Source organism: Podarcis vaucheri (genome assembly GCF_965113315.1).
Source record: "Podarcis vaucheri genome assembly, chromosome: 2".
Taxonomy (NCBI): domain Eukaryota; kingdom Metazoa; phylum Chordata; class Lepidosauria; order Squamata; family Lacertidae; genus Podarcis; species Podarcis vaucheri.
This window is the reverse complement of record NC_138760.1, coordinates 8664286-8682635: the sequence shown is the minus strand read 5'-3', so window position 1 is coordinate 8682635 and position 18350 is coordinate 8664286. Positions and strand designations below refer to the sequence as shown.

Genomic DNA, 18350 nt, shown 5'->3' with positions numbered 1-18350 from the left:
GATCCGATCAGCAGATAAGCCGCTAATAGCGCTAATCCGTCAATGGGCTTGCTTCGCAAGATGGAAAAACCGCTAGACGAAGAGAATCACAGAACGGATTCTTTTCGTCTTGCGAGGCACCGCTGTATTTAGTTTCAGAAGTTTTAAACTCTCTGTGGCTTGGTTTACACCAGAGTTTCCCAAACTCCCGCTGTTGTTGGACTACAACTCCCATCATCCTTAGCTACAGGACCAGTCAGGTCAGGGGTGATGGGAGTTGTAGTCCAAGACCCAAGTTTAGGAAACCCTGGTTTACGCTATTAACTCTATAGGATTTAATTTGCACATGCAGTAGAATTGAGTTGTTGTTATTGTTGTCAGCAAATAATTACTATTACTCCTGGTGGAGTATAGGGTCAGGTTCAAGGTGCTGGTCTTGACCTTTAAAGCCCTTTGTGACTTAGGGCCCTCGTATTTACAGGACCGCCTCTCCTGGTATGCCCCACAGAGGACCTTAAGGTCCATGAATAACCATAGTTTAGAGGTCCCGGGCCCTAAGGATGCCAGACTATCCTCCACCAGGGCCAGGGCCTTTTCAGTGATGGCTCCGACCTAGTGGAATGCTCTGTCCCATGAGACTAGGGCCCTTCAGGATTTAACCTCCTTCCATTGGGCCTGTAAGACAGAGCTATTCCACCTGGCCTTTAATCTGAATTCAGCCTGATCTTTTATTTCCCTTTTCTTCCCTCCCCTTTTGTGAAGATTACCCGCTCAGAGAGCCCACAGCTAATTCTCCATTGGCCTCCTCGCTGGCCCAAGTAGGACCAATTCAGCCAACTAGCCCTGGTGATTATCTAATGCTTATTAGATGGATTTCGCCTAAATTGATTTCTGAACTTTGAATTTTATTGTTATTCATGTTTTTATACTGTATTTTATGCTGCTTTTACAATTAAGTGTTTTAAATTTGTTCTTAGCTGCCCTGAGCCCGTTTTTTGAACCGGGAGGGGCAGGGTATAAATAAAAATTTATTATTTATTATTACTATTCAAACTGAGCAGCCGACAACAAACAAATGCTGCCAGCCTTCTTCTTTTCCCTGCTCCTACTTTGCCTTCCTCTTAGCAAAGAAACTCTTAAAGCATCAAAAAAATGTAAGCCTGCAAATTTTCCCTCCATGAGTACAGTAATTGCATCTTGATGTTGATGGTGCGCAATATGGTGATCAGGGCTGTGGCACAAAGTAAAAGGTTTAGACCAGCCTTTCTCAACCTCTCTGTGGCTCGGTCTACACCACAGTTTCCCAAACCTGGGTCTCCAGATGTTGATGGACTACAGCTCCCATCATCCCTAGCAAGCCGGACCAGTGGGCAGGGATGATGGGAACTGTAGTCGAGCAACAGCTGGAGAACCAAGGCTAAGAAGGTTGGATGGCGGCTAACAGATTGAGGTTGAATCCTGACAAGAGAGAAGTACTGTTTTTGGGGGACAGGAGACGGGCGGGTGTGGAGGATTCCCTGGTCCTGAATGGGGTAACTGTGCCCCTGAAGGACCAGGTGCGCAGCCTGGGAGTCATTTTGGACTCACAGCTGTCCACGGAGGCGAAGGCCAATTCTGTGTCCAGGACAGCTGTTTACCAGCTCCATCTGGTACGCAGGATGAGACCCTACCTGCCCACGGACTGTCTCGCCAGAGTGGTGCATGCTCTGGCTATCCCTTGCTTGGACTACTGCAATGCGCTCTACGTGGGGCTACCTTTGAAGGTGACCCGGAAACTACAACTAATCCAGAATGCCGCAGCTAGACTGGTGACTGGGAGCGGCCGCAGAGACCACATAACACAGGTCTTGAAAGACCTACATTGGCTCCCAGTACGTTTCCGAGCACAATTCAAAGTGTTGGTGCTGACCTTTAAAGCCCCAAACGGCCTCGGTCCTGTATATCTGAAGGAGCGTCTACACCTCCATCGTTCTACCCGGACACTGAGGTCCAGCACCGAGGGCCTTCTGGCGGTTCCCTCACTGCGAGAAGCCAAGTTACAGGGAACCAGGCAGAGGGCCTTCTCGGTAGTGGCACCCTCCCTGTGGAACGCCCTCCCACCAGATGTCAAAGAGAACAACAACTACCAGACCTTAAGAAGACATCTGAAGGCAGCCCTGTTTAGGGAAGCTTTTAACGTTTGATGTATTACAGTATTTTAATATTTTTTTGGAAGCCGCCCAGAGTGGCTGGGGAAGCCCAGCCAGATGGGCGGGGTATAAATAATAAATTATTATTATTATTAATATTAAGACTGTTTTAGACTGTTAAAAAACAACACCTCCAAACCTGGTGTGCCCACTTTAACATGTAGTTTGGCCCTCAGTCAGAACCTCAAGGAAGTATAAACTCAAGACAGCGCCTCCTGCTATTGCTCACACCTTCATGCGCTCCTGTTTGTTGCTCTGCGGCCCATTCCATTGCACGATGACTTTGCCAAGGTCCAGTAGGAAAACGTCGCCGACGTTGAAGCTGTCCCAGCTCATCTCCACCTGCGAGTGTTGAAGGCAGAAGACAGGGGCAGGGAAGAGAGGGAAGCGGTGAGTCAGAGCAAGCCAACCAGAAGCTGAGGGCACTTTGAGACGGGGGACGGGGGGCAGGAACAACTCGCCTCTGCAGCTATCACATTCCTCTTGCCCTTGACGTGCAACAGACGTTTGACGTTGTAGACGTTGGTCTCCACGTGGTTCAGCCCAGACGCAACACCCCCTTTCTTGTAGCTGTTTGGGGGAGAGGGGGGTGAGAACTGTGCAGGCTGGGTAACTACCTGTTCCAGAGAATTAGAACAATCTTCCGGCTTCCGGCTACGGAGAACTGGCAAATGATGAGCAGAGAAATATCCAACCAATGCTGTGGTAAACATTTCACTGTGACTTCAGATTTTAATTGATCAGTTAGATGTATTGATTTTAAATCTATCTCTCTCTCTCTCTCTCTCTCTCTCTCTCTCTCTCTCTCTGTGTGTGTGTGTGTGTGAGAGAGAGAGAGAGAGAGAGAGATACAGTGGTACCTCAGTTTTCGAGTGTCTTGAAAGCCAAACGTTTCGGTTTCCGAACACTGAAAACCTGGAAGTAAATGCTCCTGTTTTCGTTTTGTTTTTTTTTAAAAAAGATAATATTTATTGAACAATTAATAAAAACACAGAATAAAAAAAACTTTTAACAGAATAAAAGAAAAAGAACATAGAACATCCACAAACAGAACAGAAAAAAGATTAGAATTTTCATAACCTATACTTCATCACTAGTTTCTTGACCTCCTCACACCTCCCTTTTTGTATTCCAGTTCAGATATTTAGTTCAGCAAATCCTTACTTAAATGCTCCTGTTTTTGAACGTGCCTCGGAAGTCAAACAGCTTCCGCTGAGTTTTTTTCAATTTCCCCCATTGAATTTGCAGGCCGCCCTTTGCGCCTCTGTTTTCAAACGTTTTGGAAGCTGAACGGTCTTCCGGAATGGATTACGTTCGAAAACCGAGGTACCACCGTAACATTCAATCAGGGACACCATCTCACCCTCAGAATTGTGGGTGCCCATCACCGTAATGAGGGCTCTTCCAAAAACGCAATTCCGTGGGGAGGAGCTCGGATGCGGAGGCAGAGAGCCTCTTCCTCACAAAAAATAATAATCCGGAAACGGGTGCCTCACCCGCTGGCTGCAGGGGGCAGAACTGGACTGCTTCTCTCTCGGATGCAGTGCCACAGAGGCTGACTGGCTGGCTCTCTCTGGCTTTCCTCATTGACTTTGTGGGTGCCTGGCCCCCACTGTTATATTATTGTGGGTGACCAAGCACCAAGTTGGCTCCTATGAGATATTTATTGAATTTTTTTTGGATATAAGAAAAAAAAACATACAAAATAATAAACAATTAAAAACACACATTAATTTTCAATGACATAACTTCCATACCCTTATTTTCCTCCGACCTCCTCATACTTCCCTTCTTTGTATTCCAGTTCAATTTGTTAATTCAGCAAATCCTTACCATTAAACTTTTACCCATTTATAATCCTTTTTTCATGTCTCCTAAAGCATTACAGCTGGAAACTACTTAGTTTCTATCCAACATCATTCTAACATTCATTCATTTTACAATGTTTCTTTAAATAGTCTTTAAATTTCTTCCAGTCTTCTTTCACCGACTTTTCTCCCTGGTCTCGGATTCTGCCAGTCATCTCGGCCAGTCAAGTTGGCTCCTATGACCCCAATTAATCATACAACACGCTTAAAAGCTTGGCTATTTTTAATATACCATATTTTTCACCCTATAGGGCGCACCGGCCCATAGGGCGCACTTATTTTTTTTGGGGGGGGGGAATAAAGAATTTATTTTTTTATTCCCCCCCCCTGAGCCCCAAAGAGCAAAGAAGCCATGACAGCGAGCGGGATGGGAACCCCCGCCGGGCTCGCAAGGCTTGCGGACATCTGCCCAAAGCCCGGGGTGCTCTCGCTCTCCAGGCTTCAGCGAAATCTGCCCGACCCCTCTCGCTCTCCAGGCTTCAGCGAAAGCCTGCATTCGCCCCATAGGACGCACACACATTTCCCCTTCATTTTTGGAGGGGGAAAAGTGCGTCCTATAGGGCAAAAAATACGGCACTTATAAGAACCATGGTTGCCAGGTGCCATCATCTTGGAAGACACAGGAGGGAACGTGCCTCTGCCAAGACCGTGGCTTCTGTGACACATCCATGCAACATCTAAAACAAAAGGGGGGGCTTTCCTACCCGCTTCAAAAGTATTATTTTGTTCATATGCAGATTTAGGCTCCCATCCTAAGCCTGTTCTGCTGAGAGCAAGCATCACTGGGTCTTCCTTCTGAGTAAGAAAGCATAGGGTTACATTGTCAACCCACTTAATGGTTTTTTTCCAATGAGTAAACAATTTAAGGGGACACGGGTTGCGCTGTGGTCTAAACCACAGAGTCTAGGGCTTGCCAATCAGAAGGTCAGCAGTTCGAATCCCCACGGCGGTGAGCTCCCATTGTTCGGTCCCTGCTCCTGCCAACCTAGCAGTTCGAAAGCACACCAGTGCAAGTAAATAAATAGGTACAGCTCCGGCGGGAAGGTAAACGGCGTTTCCGTGTGCTGCTCTGGTTCGCCAGAAGCGGCTTAGTCATGCTGGCCACATGACCCAGAAAAACTGTCTGCAGACAAACGCCGGCTCCCTCGACCAGTAAAGCGAGATGAGTGCCACAATCCCAGAGTCATCCGCAACTGGACTTAATAGTCAGGGGTCCCTTTACCTTTAAACAATTTAAGACGTCTTTATAAGATTCCTGCTGCTGCGGTAACCAGCCTAAAAGCAAGGTCCATGGAAAATGGTTGAAGCAGCAAGTTAAATGACGGGGATTTTAAGGATGCTTCGGTTTTGGCTCATACAAAAGGATTTCCTTTTAAAAGCAAGAAGGGTTGGGGAAATTTCCGCTGCAACCTGAAGCAAATATATGGCACTTTTCAGTAGGTAGGAACTGCAGCCCAGCAGAGACTTGGCGCTTTATCCCCATCTAGTGGAGTTAATAGGTAATGCAGAGTTCTTGGTGATCAGCCCTTCCCAGACTACCGTATTTCTTTCTTTATTACATTTATATACCAAATTTATTACATTTATATGCCACCTTTTCATCCAAGGAGCTCAAGTAAGCAAGAATTTTGTTAGCCAAAAATGGGAAACTACAAGAAATACCAACAGTGGAGGAATGGCAGATGAAGATGGTGGACATTTTGGAGCTGGCTGGCCTGACTGGAAGAATCCACAAACAGAAAGAGGAGGAGTATCAAGAAGAATGGAAGAAATTTAAGGACTATTTAGTTAAATATTCTAAGATAACATAAGTAGAACTACTTGTAAGTACCAAATTGGCCTAGGAGTTAAATATGTTAAACTATATAACATTATGGATAGAAGACAATATGAAAAGAAAGAAAGATGTTAATTGATTAAGTTAATCTTATTTAAAAGTAGTATTGGAAAACTGCTACAATGAGTTATATGGAAACTCAGCTAGGGGGATTCGAGGAAGTCATCTATGATAACAAAAGTGGGATTTTAACAATTAGGATAAATGTTTGTTTTCTTTTTTTATATTGTAACGTAATGTTTTTCTTTTATGTTTGTTATAAATTTGGAAAACTAATAAAAAGATTTGGGGGGGAGGAGCTCAAGGTGGTGTAACATCGCCTCCCTGCAATCTCATAATATAATAATAATAATTTATTATTTATACCCCGCCCATCTGGCTGGGCCTCCCCAGCCACTCTGGGCGGCTTCCATAGAAACTAAAAATACAGTAAAATATCACACGTTAAAAACTTCCCTGAACAGGGCTGCCTTAAGATGTCTTCTGAAAGTCAGGTAGTTGTTTATCGCTTTGACATCTGCTAGAAGGGCGTTCCACAGGGCGGGCGCCACTACCGAGAAGGCCCTCTGCCTGGTTCCCTGTAGCTTTGCTTCTCGCAATGAGGGAACCGCCAGAAGGCCCTCGGCGCTGGACCTCAGCGTCCGGGCAGAATGATGGGGGTGGAGACGCTCCTTCAGGTATACTGGACCGAGGCCGTTTAGGGCTTTAAAGGTCAACACCAGCACTTTGAATTGTGCTCGGAAACGTACTGGGAGCCAATGTAGGTCTTTCAAGATCGGTGTTATATGGTCTCGGCGGCCGCCCCCAGTCACCAGTCTAGCTGCCGCATTCTGGATTAGTTGTAGTTTCCGAGTCACCTTCAAAGGTAGCCCCACGTAGAGTGCATTGCAGTAGTCCAAGCGGGAGATAACCAGAGCATGCACCACTCTGGCGAGACAGTCCGCAGGCAGGTAGGGTCTCAGCCTGCGTACCAGGTGGAGTTGGTAGACAGCTGCCCTGGATACAGAATTGACCTGCGGCTCCATGGACAGCTGTGAGTCCAAAATGACTCCCAGGCTGCGCACCTGATCCTTCAGGGGCACAGTTACCCCATTCAGGACCAGGGAGTCCTCCACTCCTCCCCGCCTGCTGTCCCCCAAAAACAGTACTTCTGTCTTGTCAGGATTCAACCTCAATCTGTTAGCCGCCATCCATCCTCCAACCGCCTCCAGACACTCACACAGGACCTTCACCGCCTTCACTGGTTCTGATTTAAAAGAGAGGTAGAGCTCATCACAACAAGCCTGAGAGACAGTGACTGGCCCAAGGTCAACCAGTGAGATTCTTGGCAGAGTGGGGACTCAACATTTTAAGCGGGGGGGGGGGGGACTTACTTCTGAAGTAGATTTGAGGAGGGGGCACATGGGGGGAGGAGAGGGAGGAGAAGCTCAGTTGGGCAAATGGAAATCATTCCAATCACTGGCGTACAAAGGGGGGGGCGGGAGAACACAGCGCACCGGGTACCATTTGGGGAAAGGGTGCTATCACAGCTGCCTCCCCCAAGACACATGCCACGCCCCTGCGAGCGATGCGCCACGCCCCCACAAGTGACGCGCCACGCCCTTGGGACGCACACCAGCCATGCCCCCGCCTGTTCTCCGCTCCGGGGGCTGCAGCATGTTGCTCCACCACTGCTTCTGCTAATGGTTGTACTTTGTCAGCGACAGTGAGAAAGCAAAGCCCATCAGCTTTCTGTGAGAAGATGCACGTCCGCGGCTGCAGAGCATGAGATGTCAGAGTTTGCCCCACACCACACCTCAGGCACATGCACTTATGTGCATATGCTCACTAAGAAATATTCCACTAAGGGGGCTGATTCCAGGAGAATTACAGTTCTTGCAAACCATGTTAGCAGAACACTAACAAGGCAACTCCCCCAAAATCCCAATACAAGGCCAATACAGTGGTACCTCGGGTTAAGTACTTAATTTGTTCCGGAGGTCCGTTCTTAACCAGAAACTGTTCTTAACCTGAAGCACCACTTTAGCTAATGGGGCCTCCTGCTGCTGCTGCCACGCCACCAGAGCACGATTCCTGTTCTCATCCTGAAGCAAAGTTCTTAACCTGAAACAGTATTTCTGGGTTAGTGGAGTCTGTAACCTGAAGCGTATGTAATCTGAAGCGTATGTAACCCGAGGTACCACTGTATAGAGACAGTGGTTGATGAGGGATAGGTACAAAGAAACTGCAGTGGTTAGGTAATCTTAGAGTCTGAACTTAATAGTTTTACAGGGTGGGGGAACTCCCTAAATGGTAATGTGTATGACTTCACATAAACTGAAGTAACAAGAAAGTCCTACTGTCTTTGCAAGTAAGTTGAACACAGCCCAAGGGCTCTTTGATTTTCTGTTGATGCTTCTTAATAATGGTATGTAAACAGCTTTGTGAGGTCCGCCTGAAAAGCTGTGTATAAAGCAAGCACTATATAAAAGATGTATGGAAGTGAGAGCTGGACTATAAAGAAGGCTGACCGCCGAAGAATTGATGCTTCTGAGTTACGGTGCTGGAGGAGACTCTTGAGAGTCCCATGGACTGCAAGAAGATCAAACCTCTCCATTCTGAAGGAAATCAGCCCTGAGTGCTCACTGGAAGGACAGATCCTGAAGCTGAGACTCCAATACTTTGGCCACCTCATGAGAAGAGAAGACTCCCTGGAAAAGACCCTGATGTTGGGAAAGATGGAGGGCACAAGGAGAAGGGGACGACAGAGGACGAGATGGTTGGATAGTGTTCTCGAAGCTACCAGCATGAGTTTGACCAAACTGCGGGAGGCAGTGGAAGACAGGAATGCCTGGCGTGCTCTGGTCCATGGAGTCACGAAGAGTCGGACACGACTAAACGACTAAACAACAACATATATATTAAAAAATCAGCCAGGCTTCAAACAGACAGTTTGGTACCTGCTGTCTGTAGCTGGAAATCAAATTATGACAAAGGTGGTGGTCAGAATTGCCTCCACATCTGCCACGCTACTGCAAGTTGTCAAAAGCCTGAGAGTTTGTTATATAACAATCTCTTCCATGTGGAAATGTCGTCGGAAGCACAACATCCACATCAGGAGGAGGCTGCTTTGAATAAGATGTACCGGTAACCGGATTCTGGGAACAAGTAGCACCAGAGAATGGATCTCACTCCTTGCTTAAGAATACTCGTGGGTCATGTGGCTGAGCACCACCAGGAGACAGAATAGTAAAATGGTTTGCAGGTGCATTTGCCTAAACGAACAACATGTTGTTTGCTAAATGATAGGAAACAATCATCTTCTTTATCCACCCTCTGGCAGAACGTTATTCAGAAATGCAAATTTCATTGTATGATTTGTAGGTACCATTACCTGCAAATATAACACCCCTTTGTTTTTAAAGCCTTGCACAAGAGGTGACCACTTTCTCCAGTTTTAAAAGAGGAGAACATCATTTCCCTGTTGATATGTCTGTCAAGAGCCCCAGAGGATTTGAGGGATGGGGAAGACAAGTTCATTCACGCTTCTCAAAATGTGTGTTGAAACACAGCGATCCTTGAAATTGGCACCTCTCTGAATAAAACGATGCAGTTCTCCAACTAAAAGCATGTACGAAAATGCATTAAATTGGGGGAAAGTATGCAAAAATGCACATCTTAATCAAAACGACATTCAGAGGTGCATTATTCTGGGGAAAATCTATTTGACCGAATGTGTATATTAGGCAAATCTGCATGCAAAAGAGAAATGTGCAGTCCAGTGCTTTCATTTCATGAGCACTCCCCCCCCCCCGGCAAATTAATGCGAATATGTGATGAAACTGAGGTTGGGAAACTGAAACTGGCAGGCTAGACCCTCCCTGCAGGGATGACCCAAGATTGATGGCAGAAAGTGAGGAGGAATTAAAGAACCTTTTAACGAGGGTGAAAGAGGAGAGCCCAAAATATGGTTTGAAGCTGAACATCAAAAAAACAATGATCATGGCCACTGGTCCCATCACCTCCTGTCAAATAGAAGGAGAAGAAATGGAGGCAGTGAGAGATTTTACTTTCTTGGGCTCCATGATCACTGCAGATGTTGACAGTGGTCACGAAATTAAAAGACGCCTGCTTCTTGGGAGAAAAGCAATGACAAACCTAGACAGCACCTTAAAAAGCAGAGACATCACCTTGCCGACAAAGGTCCGTATAGTTAAAGCTATATGGAATAGTTATAGTTTAAGCTGTATGGAAGTGAGAGCTGGACCATAAAGAAGGCCGATTGCCGAAGAATGGATGCTTTTGAATTATGGTGCTGGAGGAGACTCTTGAGAGTCCCATGAACTGCAAGAAGATCCGACCTCTCCATTCTGAAGGAAATCAGCCCTGAGTGCTCACTGGAAGGACAGATCCTGAAGCTGAGGCTCCAATACTTTGGCCACCTCATGAGAAGAGAAGACTCCCTGAAAAAGACCCTGATGTTGGGGAAGATGGAGGGCACAAGGAGAAGGGGACGACAGAGGACGAGATGGTTGGACAGTGTTCTCGAAGCTACCAACATGAGTTTGACCAAACTGCGGGAGGCAGTGGAAGAGCCTGGCGTGCTCTGGTCCATGGGGTCACGAAGAGTCGGACACGACTAAACGACTAAACAACAACAACATATATATTAAAAAATCAGCCAGGCTTCAAACAGACAGTTTGGTACCTGCTGTCTGTAGCTGGAAATCAAATTATGACAGAGGTGGTGGCCAGAATTGCCTCCACATCTGCCATGCTAAACTGCGGGAGGCAGTGGAAGAGCCTGGCGTGCTCTGGTCCATGGGGTCACGAAGAGTCGGACACGACTAAACGACTAAACAACAATTACAGACCCTCCCTGCAGGGAGGCTCAGGCAGCAAAACATCTTGGGGCGGCCATGCCTGGATTGACAAGAAAAGGGCTGCCTGCCGAGATGTTGCCATTCCCATGACGACCCCTTACTCACATGAGACCTTGCTTGAAGTAGCCCTTGAAGAGCTCAGACTCGTGGCCCTGCACTTCACGGTGCTGCACGGGAACCCCACCGAGGTAGTCGTCCAGCTGGGTGGTATAGATGGCAGCACAGCCCTGCTCGTCCAGCGAGGAACGTTTGCCAATCCAGTAGTGGATGTCATAGGACAGGGCGCTGCCCAATTTACGGGTCTGCAGGAGGGACAGACGTCATTGGGATAAATACCATATTTTTCACCACATAAGACGCACCAGACCACAAGACGCACCTAGTTTTTGGAGGAGGAAAACAAGGGGGAAAAAATCTGAATCTCAGAAGCCAGAACAGCAAGAGGGATCACTACGCAGTGAAAGCAGCAATCCCTCTTGCTGTTCTGGCTTCTGGGATAGCTGTGCAGCCTGCATTCGCTCCATAAGACGCACACACATTTCCCCTTACTTTTTAGGAGGGAAAAGGTGAGTCTTATAGAGCAAAAAATACGGTAAGTACAGTCATAGGGTCCGGGACCCCTGACTTGCACATCATCATCATCATCATCATCATCATCATCAATTTATTTATACCCCGCCCTCCCCAGCCAGAGCTGGGCTCAGGACGGCTAACACCAATAAAATCACAGTAAAAATATAATAGGGGGAAAAGATGGGGGGAAACCAATTTAAAATACAGGTTAAAATGCCATTTAAAATGCAGCCTCATTTTAAAGTAGCTGATAAATCAAGACCATAAGGGGAGGGAAACATAAGGGTCAGACCGAGTCCAAACCAAAGGCCAGGCGGAACAGCTCTGTCTTGCAGGCCCTGCGGAAAGAAGTCAAGTCCCGCAGGGCCCTAGCCTCTTGTGACAGAGCGTTCCACCACATTGGGGCCAGTACTGAAAAGGCCCTGGCTCTAGTTGAAACCAATCTAACCTCCTTGAGCCTTAGGACCTCCAAAGCAGCGGCGTAGCGTGAGTTGTCAGCACCCGGGGCAACGCAAGTAATTTGCGCCCCCTAACCCGGGGCAAGGCACGTAATTTGCGCCCCCCCTAACCCCTAACCTGCGAGTTGCCGCTGGCGCTGCCGCCCAAACGACGCCGCTTGCCCGGAGGAGGAGGGGGGCAGAGAGGCGAGGAAAATGCAACGGCCCAGCAGCTGCAGCAGCAGTGGCGGAGGCGGGGCTGTGAAGAGGGGCTGCCTGGCGCGTCCTCCGCGGCGAGCGCTGAGAGCCGCTGCCTGCCGGGCGCCTTCAGCCCGGACTCGCGCACAGCTCGTCGGTTCCGCGAGACATGCGGCTCCGCTACAGCCTGCGCCCGAGGCTCTTCGGCGACTCCGGAGGCAGCGAGCGCGCCCCCCCCAGATGTTGCGCCCGGTGCGGCCGGCACCCCTGGCACCCCCCACGCTACGCCACTGCTCCAAAGTGTTGTTATTTGTGGACCTTAAGGTCCTCTGCGGGGCATACTAATAATAACCAAAGTCCCTGAATGACTGAGCGCTGAGTTTGCTCCCAGCTTAGAATCCAAACAGCAGGGTTTCCTAAACTTGGGTCTCCAGCTGTTTTTTGGACTACAACTCCCATCATCCCTAGCTAGTGGTTAGGGGTGATGAGAACTGTAGTCCAACGACAACAGAAAATCCAGGTTTGGAAAACGCTGCCCTGGAGCCATTCCACCCCAAGGCCCACCACTGCTCTTCAACCTTCGCAGCGCATCACCGTCTGAGGCCACTAGCTATGGGATTGTTTTTGTCCATAACAGAAGCTTGGAGTGACCCAGCTCATCTCCTAGGACAGCCTTCTTCAACCTTGGGTCCTCAGACGCTACAGCTTCCATCTTCCCTGACCATTGGGGATGATGGGAGTTGTAGTTCAACAGCACCTGGGGACCCAAGCTTGAAGAACTGTGTCTTAGCAGATAAAAAGAAGAGGTCCTATTGCTGTGCAGGATGAAGTATGCTGTGTGTAAATGTATTTATCACTCTTTCCAGCAGATGTCATTGCAAACATTAGGCATTCCACTTCTATCCCCCCCCCCCTTTAATGATCCTGATTTCCCCTCCAATGTGTGTGGGCAACAGGAAAAGCCTTGCATGTTTACCCCACACTTAGGGGAAGGACTCAGTGAGAGGGTGCATGCTTTGATGGTAGAACGTTCAAGTAACACCCTTGGCACTATGTATTAGTAGGTAATGGGAAAGACCTTTGCCTGATGCCCTGCTGATCACAGAAGAACAGGGACGGCACCAACAGATGTTGTTTGACTCCAACTCACATCAGTCCCTGACAATATGGCCAATGGTTAGGAATGATGGGAGCTGTGACCCCCAGATTCCCCAGCCCTGTTGTTCATGTGCATCTATCTGCCAGTGCATGTGGGGTTTGAGTTTTTCGCTTACAAATGCAAATGTTGTCTTTGAGTGCTTGGGATGATGCGCCAGAAGAGAGAATGTTCAGGGACTGGGTTAGTCCACTTGTTATAATAATAATAATTTATTTATACCCCGGCCATCTGGCGGGGTTTTCCCAGCCACTCTGGGCGGCTTCCAAAAAAATGTTAAAATACTGTAATACATCAAACATTAAAAGCTTCCCTAAACAGGGCTGCCTTCAGATGTCTTCTAAAAGTTTGGTAGTTATTTTTCTCTTTGACATCTGGTGGGAGGGCGTTCCACAATACAGGTGCCACTACCGAGAAGGCCCTCTGCCTGGTTCCCTGTAATTTGGCTTCTCGTAGCGAGGGAACCGCCAGAAGGCCCTCGGTACTGGACCTCAGTGTCCGGGCAGAACGACAGAGGTGGAGATGCTCCGTCAGGTATACTGGGCCAAGGCCATTTAAAGGTCAGCACCAACACTTTGAATTGTGCTCGGAAATGTACAGGGAGCCAGTGTAGGTCTTTCAGGACCAGTGTTATATGGTCTCGGCAGCCGCTCCCAGTCACCAGTCTAGCTGTCACATTCTGGATTAGTTGCAGTTTCCGGGTCACCTTCAAAGGTAGCCCCACATAGAGTGCATTGCAGTAGTCCAAGCGGGAGATATCTAGAGCATGCACCACTCTGGTAAGACAGTCTGCAGGCAGATAGGGTCTCAGCCTGCGTACCAGATGGAGCTGATAAACAGCTGCCTTGGACACAGCTGCCCTGTTATGGTCTGAAGCAACTGAAATCACCCAGCACAGGCAGGACTTTCCTGTTAGCCTGCATGCCCAATTTATTTTAGAACTAAGATATGGGTCAGCAGCTGGCAGACCCTAAACAAATCCCGGCCCCTGAAGGATGGCGTTTGGACTTCCCGGCTGCCTCTATTGGAGGCGAATGGGGCATATGGTTGAGTGCCATCTCCAGAAACAGAATTTGGCAGGATGCTGTTGGGGGAACCTGGAGCCTTTTGCCCATCTCAGAGTGGCTTTGCAGCTAAACTAGAGCTGACTGGGGTGATGGAAACCAATAAGCAAGGATCTCCACTTACCGAGAGGAGGACGTAGCAATCACCTTCGTAGAAGCTGCCATGAGCTTTCGGAGGCACCAACACCAGATCCATTTTCTGGGAAGGAGAAACACAGTACATGAAGCAACCCCCTGCCCCAATTTAGTGGCTTCAGTGACACAGCCTCCAAACATCAATGCCCCCAACCCTCTCTCAGGCATCCCATGGTGATGTAGACAATTTCCTTATTAAATACTTTCAATTTACACTTTCAATTCAAAACAAATGTTTAAAACTTTTTAAAAAAACGTTTCAGACTTATATGAATAAGTAAAGGTAAAGGGACCCCTGGCCATTCGGTCCAGTCGTGGCTGACTCTGGGGTTGCAGCGCTCATCTCGCTTTATTGGCTTCCAGGTCATGTGGCCAGCATGACTAAGCCGCTTCTGGCGAACCAGAGCAGCGCATGGAAACGCTGTTTACCTTCCCTCCAGAGTGGTACCTATTTATCTACTTGCACTTTGACGTGCTTTTGAACTGCTAGGTTGGCAGGGGCAGGGACTGAGGAACGGGAGCTCACCCCGTCACAGGGATTCGAACCGCCAACCTTCTGATCGGCAAATCCTAGGCTCTGTGGTTTAACCCACAGTGCTGCCCGCATCCCTTGTATGAATAAGTGCTTAAGTCTAAAAAATTGATTAACAGCAGCACCCGGCTCCCCAAAAAAATTGACCTTCCCTATCTCCATCCATTGCTGCTATGTTATACTACAGGGGTCAGCAACCTTTTTCAGCCATGGGCTGGTCCACCATTCCCTCAGACCATGTGGTGGGCCGGACTATTTTTTTTTTGGGGGGGGGGGGGAGAATGAACGAATTCCTATGCCCCACAAATAACCCAGAGATGCATTTTAAATTAAAGCACACATTCTACTCATGTAAAAACACGCTGATTCCCAGGCTGTCCACGGGCTGGATTGAGAAGGTGATAAGGCCGCATCCAGCCCATGGGCCTTAGGTTGCCTACACCTGTTAATACTCAGTGGTTGTTGGGGGAAAGAGGTGCTCCCATAAGTATCTCAGGCTTAAGTGATGTGAATTACAGGCAGAACTTGTGGAGTTCCCATAGTTTCAGTGTAATGTGCTCTAGACAAAATCCAAGCTCGACTAGCTGCAGTTTCTGAACTATCTTCAAGGGCAGCTCCGCATAATGCATGTTACAGCAGCCAATCAGTTGCCAGCACACGCAGGATAGAAATTAAGCAAACTGAAGCTTTCAGCAGCAGGTAAGTACAATTATAGGAGTCATCTCCACCTTTGGAATTTCAGAAAGATGGCCACCTTGCCTAGCTAGGTAAGAGTTACCTAGATGGCAGGTTCGGTAACCTTTTGCTTAGACCTGAGAAAATTTCATTGTCCCACCTCAATTCTCCAGATGATCAGTCCAGGTGTGTTGGTAACAGTCTTGAAGGCACTGGTCAGAGCCATGGTGGCTTTCAGTTTTTGGAATACTCAACAAAACCTGACAAATAAGAACAAACAGGTTAGCCTGTTACCAAGGGCAGAATATGAGGTGCAACTTTGCCACGAAGCTCAGTGAGTGATCTGGAGCCAGACTGAGGTTTTTTCCACAGAGTTGCTGTAAGGATAAAATGATGAGGGGGTGGAACACACCGTGTACCTGAAAGAACGCATCCTTCCCTATGGGCCCTCTCAGTTGCTAAAATTGACAGGGGGGGGATGCCTCTTGGTTGTCCCACGACCCTCAGAAGCCCAGGGGATGACCCAGAACAGAGCCTTCTCTGTGGCAGCCCCCTAAGTTGTGGGACTCCCTCTGCACCGAAGTGTGTCAGGCACCTTCTTGTGTTATGCAGCTTCTGGCAAATGCTGAAGATTAACTTTTTTATCCTAGCTTTTGACCCTTGAGATGTATGTTTTTAGGAACCTTCTTATTTCTGCGGTTTTAAGTTGCTTCTAATACTGTAACCCACCCTGGGACCTTAAGGTGAAGGGCAGGTAAATAACAACAACAACAATCATGTACTTTGACTTGCGCTCTTTGGAGGTGTTAAGTTGTGGGTGAACATATCAGACGACACAGCGATTCTTCAAACAACTCTTGTTTATTCAGAGGCCAGAACAGAACTGAGCTGAAGGGTTCAGTCAGCCTGCCTTATATAGAGCTCTAGTACAAAGTTACTGTAGCAACTTTCTAAAACTATCCAAGCACTGAACGTCACTTTCGATCCTTCATTTGCATAACTATCTACAGTAGCCCCCTGCTGGCCCAGGGTGAGAACTTCAGTACATAACAGGAGGAAAGGCAGTTCTTCCAACCCAACCTGGAGATGCTGAGAATCGAACCTTGGACCTTCTGCATGCAAACTGGATGCTCTGTCACTGAGCTATGGCCTTTCTGACATTTTCCTTCTCTCTTGGGCATGGAGGGAGCCTCCCAGTTGGCAGGGCTTATCGAAACAGAGACAGGCATGGTTGCTAGAGCACTGCCATTTCTTTGCCACAAAGCCACTTCCAAGCTGGAGAGGAGGTGGGGTTGGGGGCCCACACCCTCCCCACACGCGCGGGGGCTGGCTTACAGCCTCTGTGAGAATGAGGGAATCCTCGGGCGTGTCAGCTCCCTGCCTAGCCAATCGGCTGGACAGGGAGGCGTGGCCCGGGTTATTTATGCCCGGCGCGCCCGAGGACTGCCCTATCTTCGCCTCTCCAGCTGATCAACTTTGGTTGGTCGCCGTCGAGGGGCCTGGTACGAATTTTTCCACTTGGCGAATTGGCACCGGCCATTTGGTTTTTTCGCCTACCTCGTAGCAAACGTCACAACTTTCCCGGTATTGGCGGTTAGGCATTGGCAGGGGTATTGTTATGCAAATGAAGTGGGGGGAAGGAAGCGCCATCGCCTTCCCCAAGCAAAGGGTAGTCCGGTAAAGGATTCCGGGGGGGCGTTGCCCTCTCCGAAGCCTATGGAGGTGTGGGCCTAAGGCATGCCCCCGAGCGGTGACACCTGGGGGGGTCCTAGTTGACGTACTTCAGCAGGACTCCCCCGACTGGTGGTTAACCCTCACCGGTCTTCATGCAAATAGGCTGAAGCTGGTTAGTCGATAGGAACCAATGCCTAAGCCAATACCTCTCAATCCCTGTAATCAATAAAGTTGTGGCCTTTTACGCCCATTAACCTTAAATAAAGTGTCCTGTGTCTTTATTTCACAAGGGGGGAGGGGGACTTGCCACACAAGAATGGGGTCCACACCATGCACCGTGCCACGCCACATTTTTAAGCGACCTAATTTACGCCCCGATTTCCCCTTGCCCTGCCTTGCTCCACAGCCAGGACCAGCTTTTAATGCCTAGCGTTTGCCAGCACGGACTTCCAGATGTTGCTGGACTGCAACCCCCGTCATTCTTGACCACTGGCCAATGCTGCCTGGGGCTGATGGGAGCTGGAATCCTGCACCTGGAGCCCAGCAGGTCCCCAATCTCTGTCCTAGAAGACGGGAAGGAAGAGCAAGAGCGGTGCTGAGCGTGTCCCTACTTCCTTTCCCTTCCCTCGACTCCGAGTAATCACAGCCAACCCAGTTAAATGAGAGACAGAGAGCAGAGCTTCTCTGGCAAGGATCTCCTAGGCTGGATTGCATGCAATTTTGCCCCAGTAGTTAAAAGCCCCTGGATACACCCTGTTCTCTATCGGCACAAGCGAGCCTCACTGCACAGGTAGACGGAGCCTCTCTTCTCATCCTTACTGCTGGGGCTCAAGTCACACATATGGAGGACATGCAGATACTTACAAATCAACTGTGAGGCAGTAGATGCTCAGTGCTAGTTCCTCTTGAATGCGGCAGGGAGAGGCACACTCAAAAAGACCAGTAAAGCATTCTGGGAGATGCAAGGGCGGGCAGGATCAGAGCGGCTGAACCCGCAGCGGCAGACTACACCCTCCTCCCCCTTTTCCATAACCCCCAATTGCTCAGTCATTGAAAGCAGATGGTGGGATTTAACAAGAGGAGTAGACCAGTCCTACAGACTCTCGTTTGGGGCCTTGGAGGCATCCCAAAGGCTGGGATTGATTAGCCAGAAACATGCAGCGCTGATCCA

General features: G+C 48.6%; 1 protein-coding gene across 2 annotated transcripts in view; it reads right to left on the bottom strand.

Annotated features, from left to right (window-relative positions):
* Positions 1-18350, bottom strand: part of AVIL (advillin) — a 51072-nt gene that overhangs the window by 27748 nt on the left and 4974 nt on the right. The window contains exons 1-6 of one of the 2 annotated variants that reach the window (XM_082205592.1): positions 18044-18168; positions 15666-15765; positions 14288-14362; positions 10841-11037; positions 2630-2738; positions 2400-2510 (exon numbers count right to left, since the gene is read on the bottom strand). In XM_082205592.1, the coding sequence (XP_082061718.1) occupies positions 2400-2510; positions 2630-2738; positions 10841-11037; positions 14288-14362; positions 15666-15731 (558 nt within the window). In that variant the 5' untranslated portion in view covers positions 15732-15765; positions 18044-18168. Of the gene's footprint in view, positions 1-2399; positions 2511-2629; positions 2739-10840; positions 11038-14287; positions 14363-15665; positions 15766-18043; positions 18169-18350 lie in introns of those variants that run through there. The other variant, XM_082205593.1, reaches the window with a different exon arrangement.